At 38.9% G+C, this 11105-nt stretch overlaps 2 protein-coding genes across 2 annotated transcripts; both read left to right on the top strand.

The window, feature by feature from the left end:
- Positions 1–5260: 5260 nt before the first annotated feature.
- On the top strand, positions 5261–7261 carry LOC141134099 (homeobox protein siamois-like). The gene is made up of 3 exons (XM_073623686.1): positions 5261–5555; positions 5822–6042; positions 7088–7261. Exons 1-3 carry the CDS (start codon positions 5261–5263, stop codon positions 7259–7261), a joined length of 690 nt encoding a protein of 229 aa, XP_073479787.1.
- A 1824-nt stretch (positions 7262–9085) lies between these two features.
- On the top strand, positions 9086–11105 carry LOC141134098 (homeobox protein siamois-like). The gene is made up of 3 exons (XM_073623684.1): positions 9086–9380; positions 9659–9879; positions 10932–11105. Exons 1-3 carry the CDS (start codon positions 9086–9088, stop codon positions 11103–11105), a joined length of 690 nt encoding a protein of 229 aa, XP_073479785.1.

Raw genomic sequence — 11105 nt, 5'->3', positions numbered from 1 at the left:
TGGCCTATAGTTGCTTACTTGGCTGGGGTCTTTGCTGGGTTTGGGGATCACAGAGACGTAGGCAAGGTTTGCTGTTAAGTCTATCGTCTTTCCTTTTCAGAGGGAATTAAAGAGCCGGACCAGATAAGGAGAGAGGGTATCTATGAAGGTCTTATAATATTGGGTCGAAAAGCCATCTGGACCCAGGGCTGATCCCTTTTTTAGTTCTTTGATGACCTCCCTGACTTCTCCTTCAGTAATAGGGGAGTCCATGATGGAGCAATGAGAGTCGGATATTTTGGGGAGAGGGATACTGTCTAGAAAGGAATTTAGTTTAAGAGGGGAGCAGGGGTTTGTATCTGCATAGAGGTTAGAATAAAATAAATGGAAAGCCTCTAGGATCTGTTTTGGATTTTGGGTTAACGTGCCCGAGAGCGATTTTATTTTGAGAAGGGATCGAATTCTTTGTTTAGGGGAGAGCTTCGCTGCTATTTGGGGGCCAAATTTGTCAGAGAGGAGGTAAAACCTGCCACTCATCCATTTCAGGTGTTTTTCGGCACTGGAGGTAAGGGCTGTAGTCAAGGCTATTCTAGCTGGGTCAAGTTTAGTCAGAGAGGTGGGTGTAGGTTTGCTCTTGTGTGTTTTGCACAGGAATTCCTCCTTTAGTTTAAGAATGTCTGGTCGTTTCTCACGTTTAAGGCGTGATGTTAGTTGGATGATTTTGCTCCACATGACTGCCTTATGAGCCCCCCATAAAGAGCTAGGAGTGCTGTCTGCAGTGTCATTGAAGAGGAAAAATTCCTGTAGTTCCTTCTCTAGTATGGTGCAGTCTACTGGATTGGTGAGAAGAGACTCATTAAGGCGCCCTTGGGGTGGACCAGCTCGTGATGGGAAGCCTGTGATTTTGAGGGTAACTATAAAGTGGTCTGACCAGGGGACCTCAAAAATGGAGGATTGGGACGCTAAGTGTATCTCTGATGTATGTAAGAAGATGTGATTGATTCGGGAATAAGTCCCATGAGGTGCAGAGAAGTGAAAATAGTCCTTTGCAGAAGGATTCAATTCCCTCCAGGTGTCTATCATCCCCAGGGAGTGAAATAGTCGGGCGATGTGGAGGCTCTGTTTGGGGGGTCTTTTTAAGATGGGGGTGCCATTTGCTGATTTATCTGGAAGGTGATCGAAGGCAATATTAGGGTCACCACCTATTATTACCGTGCCTTCAAAATGTGGGGATAGGGTAGTGAACATAGAAGAAAAGAAGGATGCTTGCTTCTTGTTGGTGGCGTAATAAGAAACCAGTGAGAATAGGATGCCATTGATGTGACCTTTGACATGGATGTAATGGCCCTCGCTGTCTCTGATGGGCACGGAGTGGATGAATGAGATGTGTTTAGAGAGGAGAACCGCCACCCCTCTCTTTTTGTCATCTGCGTTGGCCAGAAAAAATGTTGGGTAGCTGTGGTGAAGGAAAGTGGGAGAGAAGCTTTTGGGGAGGTGGGTTTCCTGTAATAAGAAAATTTCTAAACCTCTGGAGTGGTAATTTTGAAAAGCCTTACGTCTTTTGATCGGGGAGTTAAGTCCCTGTGTGTTATGGGAGGCTATCTTGAGTTTCGCTGTTTGTGGGGTAGGGTCAGCCATGGATGTGAGGGGGGGTGCGCATGTACATTTGGAAGGTTCCTGGGTAAGGGTAGCCTTGTCCGGAACCGGCTGCTTGAGTTTGTCAATTTAGAAGTCAAAGATCGGCGAGTTTTCTCTAAGTGCACCTGGGGGGGAGAAGAAGTTAGAGGGGGTAAAGGAAAGCCAGAAGTAAGGTAGAAGAAAAAAGAGGGTGAGAGACCTCAGGGCTAGGGAAGAAAGTGTCCCTGGCTCCTGAGGGACAGGTCTGGCGTGCCAGGCCCTGCTCCGATACCCTAAGAAACTTAGAGTTCTGTGTGGGGGCAACCTACAACGGGGTTGCATTCCTGGTGTCCCTAGGGGAGGAAGGTTCCTCTAATTCTCAGCAGGTGGAGTGGCTCCAGCCACGGGGCCCCCTGTAAACAATGGGAGTAGTGGACCCCAAGGTAAGTATCAAAGCTAATTGAAACAAACATGTTAAGACAACAAAACACTGTAAAATAAAACAAATTTACCATAAAGAGAGAACATACTTGTTGTTCCACTGGTGAGGAACATAATTGGGGGATTAGGGGGGTGAGGGAGATGAGGGTGGGGTAGGTGGGGGGGTAAGGGTGGGGTGGTTGGGGGGGGAGTAAGGGGTAGGCAGGTTAGGAAGGGGAAGAGGAAGGTAATCATGGACAATAACTATACCAGTCCATTGGGTCCAGGACCCTAGATCATGGTCCGCCGGTTTGTTGGAATAGATCAGAGATCAGGATGGAGGGCCCTGAATAAACTTAAAACAAAGATATGAACATAGGAACATAATAGAGTCCGTATTATCAAGTGTATATGACCTAGATGGGAAAATGTATCTAGCCCGGCCATAGCAATGGAGGCCTAGTTGGGTGTAGGAGTATCCACTACACCGTCAGAGATCCGAATGTCCTCGGAAGTAAGAAGAGTGAATCCAACATGGATGATTGGCTCACAGGATCATCTCGGTGGGATAGAGTCTCGGTGCCTTTTAGATTGTTGTTTGACCCATAGAGGGGTGAGGGCACTGGTCGGTAGGGGTCTCTTGGAGGTGTTAGGATGGTTTTCTGCCTGGCGATGGGAGATTTCTTGGGAAATAAACCCGAGTTGCAGAAGTAGGCATTCATCATTTTGGAAGTTGGTGAAGCCGTAGGACTTGTCTTTATAGTGGAATTGAAGGCGGTATCTTGTTGCCTTGTATGACCAGATTGTCCAGGTTTTGAGATTTCTGCATGATTTTTTCTTTTACCGCATAGAAATGAGGTTTGACCACTATATCTCGTGAGAGGCCATCCTGGCGAGGGGGTTGCAACGCTCTGTGGGCCCTGTCCAATTCTAGTCTGTGGTTCGGGATATCTGGGATGATATCTTTTATGAAAGATTTGACGGTGTCTTGTACATCGATGATCGATTCCGGGACACCTCTGATGCGGAAGTTGTAACGTCTGCTCCTGTTCTCTAAGTCGTCAATCTTGGAGAGAGCTGTTTCGAGTTGTTCTTGCAGTGTCTGGATGCATGTGGTATTTTTTATTGGTGTGTGCTGCGGTGTCGTCCACTGCTCTTACAATGGCGTCCATGCAGGCTCCTAGGATATGCAAGTCAGCTTTGATGGATGAAGTGATCTGCAAAGCAGTTTGTGCAATCCTGCAGTTAGCATGTCAGAAAATCTGCTGAGGAGCTGGGCCATTTTATGATGGTGGTTTTGGATCAGGGGTGAGGCCTGCAGGAATTCAGCAAGGCTGTTAGTAGTATTCAGCATTGGTGAATGAGGCAATCCTGTCAGGGATCTGCCTAGAAGAGACTTTGTGGAGGCTGGGGGGACTGTCAGATCATGTCTGATGCTCACAGGGGTATAATCCGGGAAGGGGGGAGGCGGAGGGTCCGCTATGGAGTCTTGTGCTCCGATGCCTGTGCCTGAGGGGGCCGCGGCCGCCATCTTAGAGGGCTCAGGGGTTGCTAGGCCAAACTGTAATTGCCGGTGTACCTCTTTCTTGTGGTGGTTCCTCGACATGTGGGCGGGTGCACTGAGTTGTCTGTCGGTTGGGGGGGGGTCTCACAGAGGGGTCCCACTAGTGTTGGCTGGCGTGGGGGCCTCTGAAGGACCGGAGCGGTGTGGACTATCGTGTCGCTCCGGAAGTCCCGCGCATGTGCACTTGTCCATATTGGAATTTTATCTGGGTCTAAAACAGCAAGATTTTTTTGTTTCCATAACATTTTATGGAAAGAGACATTTGAGACTCCCAGAGATCTTCCTAACAACTTTCAGAAGCAATGCCGGAATCTACATATCAGTGGACATTTCCAGATCCAAGGAAACATATGGATGCTGTAAATGCAGCTTCAATTCCATGTCAAGGACTTGCTTGATGTTATTTTATTTTAGTATGTGATAAAAAGCTATGATTTTTTTTTTTCATTATAGGTACTTATAAAGTGCTGTCAATTTACGCAGCATTTTACATATATATTGCACATTCACATTAGTCCCTGCCCTCAAGGAGCTTACATTCTAAGGTCCCTATCTCACATTCATACATACATACTAGGGCCTATTTGGACAGAAGCCAATTAACCTACCAGCATGTCTTTGGAGATTGGAAGGAAACCAGAGTACCTGGAGAAAACCCACACAGGCACAGGGAGAACATGCAAACTGATAATTTAACTAATGATATATTAGTTTAATTTATAATAAAATATTTTCTTAAAATTTAAAATGGGGTGCTGTGCCGTCCTTATTATATTATAAATTATCTTAAAAGTTTTGTTGCTTTTTGAAACAGTTGCATGTAAGTGTCAAAAATATATTATATTGCATATTATCTCCAACAAAATAAGAAAATAGTTATTAGTTCAACAATTACATATTGGTATTTTATCTGTTTCTAAATCAGCAAGATTTTTTTTGTTTCCATAATATTTTATTGAAAGATTTTCATACATAAACAAAAATGACAGCACATGCACAATTTTAGTTGCAGACAGTATTGTGAACACCAGGCAAATCAGACATATTTAATACCAGTTTAAGTACATGTTATGATAATATTTTAAGAAGCCCACTACTAAAACAAATACATTTTCATTGACTAACTTAATTCTCATTTGATTTTCTATCTATCATATATACTAGCTAAGAAAAATAAATATTTCATTTTATTTTTAAATTAAATTAATTAAGTCTAAATAATTAAATTGTTACAAGCACTATATTAAACTTGTTCTTATGAAATTCTATTTGTATAAGACAATAAAAATATAAATTATGTTAAAAACCAAAACATTATATATAATGTTTTGGTTTTTAACATAATGTTAATCCCTAGTTGGGAATCTTAAACATACATAAAGGTGTGATAAATAACTTGCAGGTGAGGTGACAACTCATACAGTAGGGGAACATCAAACCTGACTTTCCAATACACAGATTTACATAATAATTCCTGTTTCTGAGCTGTAACGAGGCAACTTTAGGGTGAGGCACCCAAAGAACATCAAAGGATACAGTTCCTCTTTATAGAAACTTCAAAGGACTGTGTGGGTTTCTACCTCAATGCTGGCCCAGGTCCATTTCACATTTATTTTAGAATAAAAGTTGTCTAAGGACCCCAGTCCCTCATTCCAACAGAATTAAGTGAGGTGAGCAGACATGGATACTGAGCTGGACCAAATTCTCTGCACTGTGCTTTCTCTAGAAGAAGACTATCCAACAATGTCTCCTCCCCTGAGGTTTCAGGACAACTTCACTAGCACTCCATGCATCTCTCCTGATGGTTTCTTACCTACAGAAAGCCAAGCTGATCTACAAGACTCCTCCACCCTACAACAAAATCTGCTGGAAATTTATATCCTCTTGGGGCTCCAACAAGAAGCACGGGCCAAAAAATACGTAATCCCCAAGGAGCCTGCAAATAAGGACATCATTATTCAGAATCCATTAAAAAGTAAGCTATCTATCTATCTATCTATCTATCTATCTATCTATCTATCTATCTATCTATCTATCTATCTATCTCTTTCTCTCTCCTTATCTATCTATTTGTCTTGATCCAATTTTACTTCTCTACGGAAAATATTTATAATAGTATATTTTTGAGATGTCAATGTGTTTATCAGTTTGAATTTTTATTTTGTTAAATTTTTATTATTGTTTTTCTATCTCCTAAATCAAGTTTTCATGATGTTTGAATTTCCTTGTGCTTATTTTTAGGAAAGTTGGAAGAAGATGAGTATGAAAGATGCAAGCAACCCAGAGTCAATATTGAGGATTTCCAGAACAGCAACTTCAAAGCACAATGTAGAAGGAGGACAAACTTCAACAGGGAGCAGACTGCCTTCCTGATGAATGAGTTTGATCGTAACCCCTATCCAAACTTCACAAAGAGGTGCCATATTGCCAAGATAACTGGGATTTCTGAACCCAGAATACAGGTAAAAACCTATTTCCTTTTTAACAAAATAGTTTATTTAGTATTAAGTTGTTGTATATTACACTATTTTAAATTTTACAGTCTAGTCACTTAACTTTTTGTTGTATATTTGTTTGTTTTATACGTTTTAATGGGAAATAACAAAAATTTCCCTCTGCAGTAACACATTTGGTTCTCCTCCTCTGTTGGGGTACTACATTTTATAGAGCGGGACCGGTAATTCCAGATTTCATACCAGCTGCCACCTTCTGGTGAAATCTGGAATTGTGGCCTGACAACTGAGAATACAGTTCTGTGTCAAATGTTTATATGTCTGTGATGCTTCAATCATTCAAGTAGTGTACATAACAGCTGTATCAAGTAGATCTGTGTGCATAGGCAAATTATAAAACATATTCACTCATTTTCTACAATATACCTTTCAACATTTTCTGTCTCTTAAAAAATGTTGTTGGTCCTGCCAGAAATCCACTGATTACTTAGCTTCCTGTAGTGATCTGCTAACTTTGCACTCAAATCTTAACCATTGTTATCAGCCCTGCCTAGTTCATGTCTGTAAATGACGGAACACATCCCATCTGTGTTATGGAGATAAGGAGAGGGAGAGGTGTTTTGTAGTTGTAACACAGTTCTTGTCTTAAGGTGACAACACTGCTCCTTCAAAGATATGGTACAGCAATCATTGTGGTCATCCTATGACTGGAAGTGTGTTACTGGCTGGATCACCAGATGAACATAGTGAAAAAATGTCCCGAAAATGAAGCCATCACATTCTAAGCATCCCTTAGTTCAGTGATGGCAAACTACGGCACCCCAGATGTTTTGGAACTACATTTTCCATGATGCTCATGCACTCTGCAGTGTAGTTGAGCATCATAGGAAATGTAGTTCCAAAACATCTGAGCGGCCGAGGTTCACCATCACTGCCCTAGTTGTTCAAGTCACTTTTGATCCCTCTGGTGATAACCTTTTATACAATAAACATTAACTTTTTATACAGTACAGTATATAGATGATTAATGAGAATTTATTTTTACATGTTGCAGGTTTGGTTCCAGAACAGAAGAGCAAGACATCTCTCAAAAGATATGAAATCCCAAAGCACCCAGGGTAGTCAGTTCTCAACTCCCAGAGATCTTCCCAACATTTTTCAGAATCCATACCAGAATCTACAATTCGATGGACATTTCCAGATCCCAGGAAACATGTGGATGCTGTAAATACAGCTTCAAATCCATGTCAAGGACTTATTTAATGTTATTTTATTTTAGTATGTGATTGTTACAAAGCTGTGATGATTTGACTAATGATATATTATGGTATGCACTTAGTTTAATTTTTAATAAAATATTTTCTTATATTTTAAAATGGGTCGTTGTTGAATCCTTATTATTTTATACATTATCTTCAAAATTTTGTTACTTTTTGAAACAGTTGCATGTAAGTGTCACACATATGTTTTTATATTGTATATTATCTCATATATAATTAGAAAATACTGTAGTCATTTGTTCAACAATTACATATTGGAATTTCATCTGGGTCTAAAACAGCAAGATTTTTTGTCTCCATAACATTTTATTGAAAGAGACATTTGAGACTCCCAGAGATCTTCTTAACATCTTTCAGAAGCAATGCCGGAATCTACATATCAATCGACATTTCCAGATCCAAGGAAACATATGGATGCTGTAATTACAGCTTCAATTCCATGTCAAGGACTTGATGTTATTTTATTTTAGTATGTGATAAAAAGCTATGATTTTTTTTTTCCATTATAGGTACTTATAAAGTGCTGTCAATTTACATAGCATTTTACATATATATTGCACATTCACATTAGTCCCTGCCCTCAAGGAGCTTACATTCTTATATTATATATATTATATATATATGCTTATATTCTAAGGTCCCTATCTCACATTCATACATACATACTAGGGCCTATTTAGACAGGAGCCAATTAACCTACCAGCATGTCTTTGGAGTTTGGAAGGAAACCAGAGTACCTGGAGAAAACCCACACAGGCACAGGGAGAACATGCAAGCTGATGAATTAACTAATAATATATTAGTTTAATTTATAATAAAATATTTTCTTAAAATTTAAGATGGGGTGCTGTGCCGTCCTTATTATATTATAAATTATCTTAAAAGTTTTGTTACTTTTTGAAACAGTTGTATGTAAGTGTCAAAAATATGTTTCTATATTGCATATTATCTACAAAAAAAATAAGAAAATAGTAATTTGTTCAACAACTACATATTGGTATTTTATCTGTTTCTAAATCAGCAAGATTTCTTTTTTTTCTCCATAATATTTTATTGAAAGATTTTCATACGTAAACAAAAATGACAGCACATGCACAATTTTAGTTGGCAAACCAGCAGGCAAACCAGACATATTTAATACTAGTTTAAGTACATGTTATGATAATATTTTAAGAAGCCCACTACTAAAACAAATACATTTTCATTGACTAACTTAATTCTCATTTGATTTTCTATCTATCATATATACTATGACTATAACATTTCATTTTATTTTTAAATTAAATTAATTAAGTCTAAATAATTAAATTGTTACAAGCACTATATTAAACTTGCTCTTATGAAATTCTGTTTATATAAGACAATAAAAATATAAATGATGTTAAAAACCAAAACATTACAGACTACTATATATAATGTTTTGGTTTTTAACATAATGTTAATTCCTAGTTGGGAATTTTAAACATACATAAAGGTGTGATAAATAACTTGCAGGTGAGGTGACAACTCATACAGTAGGGGAACATCAAACCTGTCTTTCCAATACACAGATTTACATAATAATTCCTGTTTCTGAGCTGTAACGAGGCAACTTTAGGGCGAGGCACCCAAAGAGCATCAAAGGATACAGTCCCTCTTTATAGAAACTTCAAAGGACTGTGTGGGTTTCTACCTCAATGCTGGTCCAGGTCCATTCCACATTTATTTTAGAATAAAAGTTGTCTAAGGGCCCCAGTCCCTCATTCCAACAGAATTAAGTGAGGTGAGCAGACATGGATACTGAGCTGGACCAAATTCTCTGCACTGTGCTTTCTCTAGAAGAAGACTATCCAACAATGTCTCCTCCCCTGAGGTTCCAGGACAACCTCAGTAGCACTCCATGCATCTCTCCTGATGGGTTCTTACCTACAGAAAGCCAAACTGATCTACAAAACTCCTCCACCCTACAACAAAATCTGCTGGAAATTTATACCCTCTTGGGGCTCCAACAAGAAGCACGGGCCAAAAAATACGTAATCCCCAAGGAGCCTGCAAATAAGGACACCATTATTCAGAATCCATTAAAAAGTAAGCTATCTATCTATCTATCTATCTATCTATCTATCTATCTATCTATCTATCTATCTATCTATCTATCTATCTATCTCTCTCTTTCTCTCTCCTTATCTATCTATTTGTCTTGATCCAATTTTACTTCTCTATGGAAAATATTTATAATAGTACATTTTTGAGATGTCAATGTGTTTATCAGTTTGAATTTTTATTTTGTAAAATTTTTATTATTGTTTTTCTATCTCCTAAATCAAGTTTTCATGATGTTTGAATTTCCTTGTGCTTATTTTTAGGAAAGTTGGAAGAAGATGAGAATGAAAGATGCAAGCAACCCAGAGTCAATATTGAGGATTTCCAGAACAGCAACTCCAAAGCACAATGTAGAAAGAGGACAAACTTCAACGCGGAGCAGACCGCCTTTCTGATGAATGAGTTTGATCGTAACCCCTATCCAAACTTCACAAAGAGGTGCCATATTGCCAAGATAACTGGGATTTCTGAACCCAGAATACAGGTAAAAACCTATTTCCTTTTTAACAAAATAGTTTATTTAGTATTAAGTTGTTGTATATTACACTATTTTAAATTTTACAGTCTAGTCACTGAACTTTTTGTTGTATATTTGTTTGTTTTCTATGTTTTAATGGGAATTAACAAAAATTTCCCTCTGCATTAACACATTTGCTTCTACTCCTCCGTTGGGGTACTACATTTTATAGATCGGGAACGGTAATTCCAGATTTCATACCAGCTGCCACCTTCTGGTGAAATCTGGAATTGTGGCCTGACAACTGAGAATACAGTTCTGTGTCAAATGTTTATATGTCTGTGATGCTTCAATCATTTAAGTAGTGTACATAACAGCTGTATGAAGGAGATCTGTATGTGTAGGAAAATTATAAAACATATTCACTCATTTTCTACAATATACCTTTCAACATTTTCTGTCTCTTAAAAAATGTTGTTGGTCCTGCCAGAAATCCAGTGATTACTTAGCTTTCTGTAGTGATCTGCTAAGTTTGCACTAAAATCTTAACCATTGTTATCAGCCCTGCACAGTTTGTCTGTAAATGACAGAACACATCCCATCTGTGTTATGGAGATAAGGAGAGCGAGAGGTGTTTTGTAGTTGTAACACAGTTCTTGTCTTAAGGTGACAACACTGCTCCTTCAAAGATATGGTACAGCAATCAGTGGTTACCATATGACAGGAAGTGTGTTACTGGCTGGATCACCAGATGAACATAGTGAAAAAATGTCCCGAAAAATGTAAACGAATGAAGCCATCACATTCCAAACATCCCGTAGTTTAGTGATGGCAACCCTTGGCAGCCCAGATGTTTTTGAATTACATTTTCCATGATGCTCATACACTCTGCAGTGTAGTTGAACATCGTAGGAAATGTACTTCCAAAACATCTGAGCGGCCAAGGTTCGCCATTACAACCCTAGTTGTTCAAGTCACTTTTGATCCCTCTGGTGATAACCTTTTATACAATAAACATGAACTTTTTATACATTACAGTATATAGATGATTAATGAGAATTTATTTTTACATGTTGCAGGTTTGGTTCCAGAACAGAAGAGCAAGACATCTCTCAAAAGATATGAAATCCCAAAACGCCCAGGGTAGTCAGTTCTCAACTCCCAGATTTCTTCCCAACATTTTTCAGAATCCATACCAGAATCTACAATTCGATGGACATTTCCAGATCCCAGGAAACATGTGGATGCTGTAA

Source organism: Aquarana catesbeiana, linkage group LG03 (assembly GCF_042186555.1).
Source record: "Aquarana catesbeiana isolate 2022-GZ linkage group LG03, ASM4218655v1, whole genome shotgun sequence".
Lineage (NCBI taxonomy): Eukaryota > Metazoa > Chordata > Amphibia > Anura > Ranidae > Aquarana > Aquarana catesbeiana.
The sequence above is the reverse complement of the archived record's forward strand: the minus strand, read 5'-3'. Positions and strand labels throughout refer to the sequence as shown.

Coding starts and splice junctions, on each gene's coding strand:
- LOC141134099 (XM_073623686.1), top strand. CDS start 5,261: ATGGATACTGAGCTGGACCAAATTCTCTGCACTGTGCTTTCTCTAGAA. Junction 5,556..5,821: donor TATTCAGAATCCATTAAAAA/GTAAGCTATCTA, acceptor GCTTATTTTTAG/GAAAGTTGGAAGAAGATGAG. Junction 6,043..7,087: donor TTTCTGAACCCAGAATACAG/GTAAAAACCTAT, acceptor TACATGTTGCAG/GTTTGGTTCCAGAACAGAAG.
- LOC141134098 (XM_073623684.1), top strand. CDS start 9,086: ATGGATACTGAGCTGGACCAAATTCTCTGCACTGTGCTTTCTCTAGAA. Junction 9,381..9,658: donor TATTCAGAATCCATTAAAAA/GTAAGCTATCTA, acceptor GCTTATTTTTAG/GAAAGTTGGAAGAAGATGAG. Junction 9,880..10,931: donor TTTCTGAACCCAGAATACAG/GTAAAAACCTAT, acceptor TACATGTTGCAG/GTTTGGTTCCAGAACAGAAG.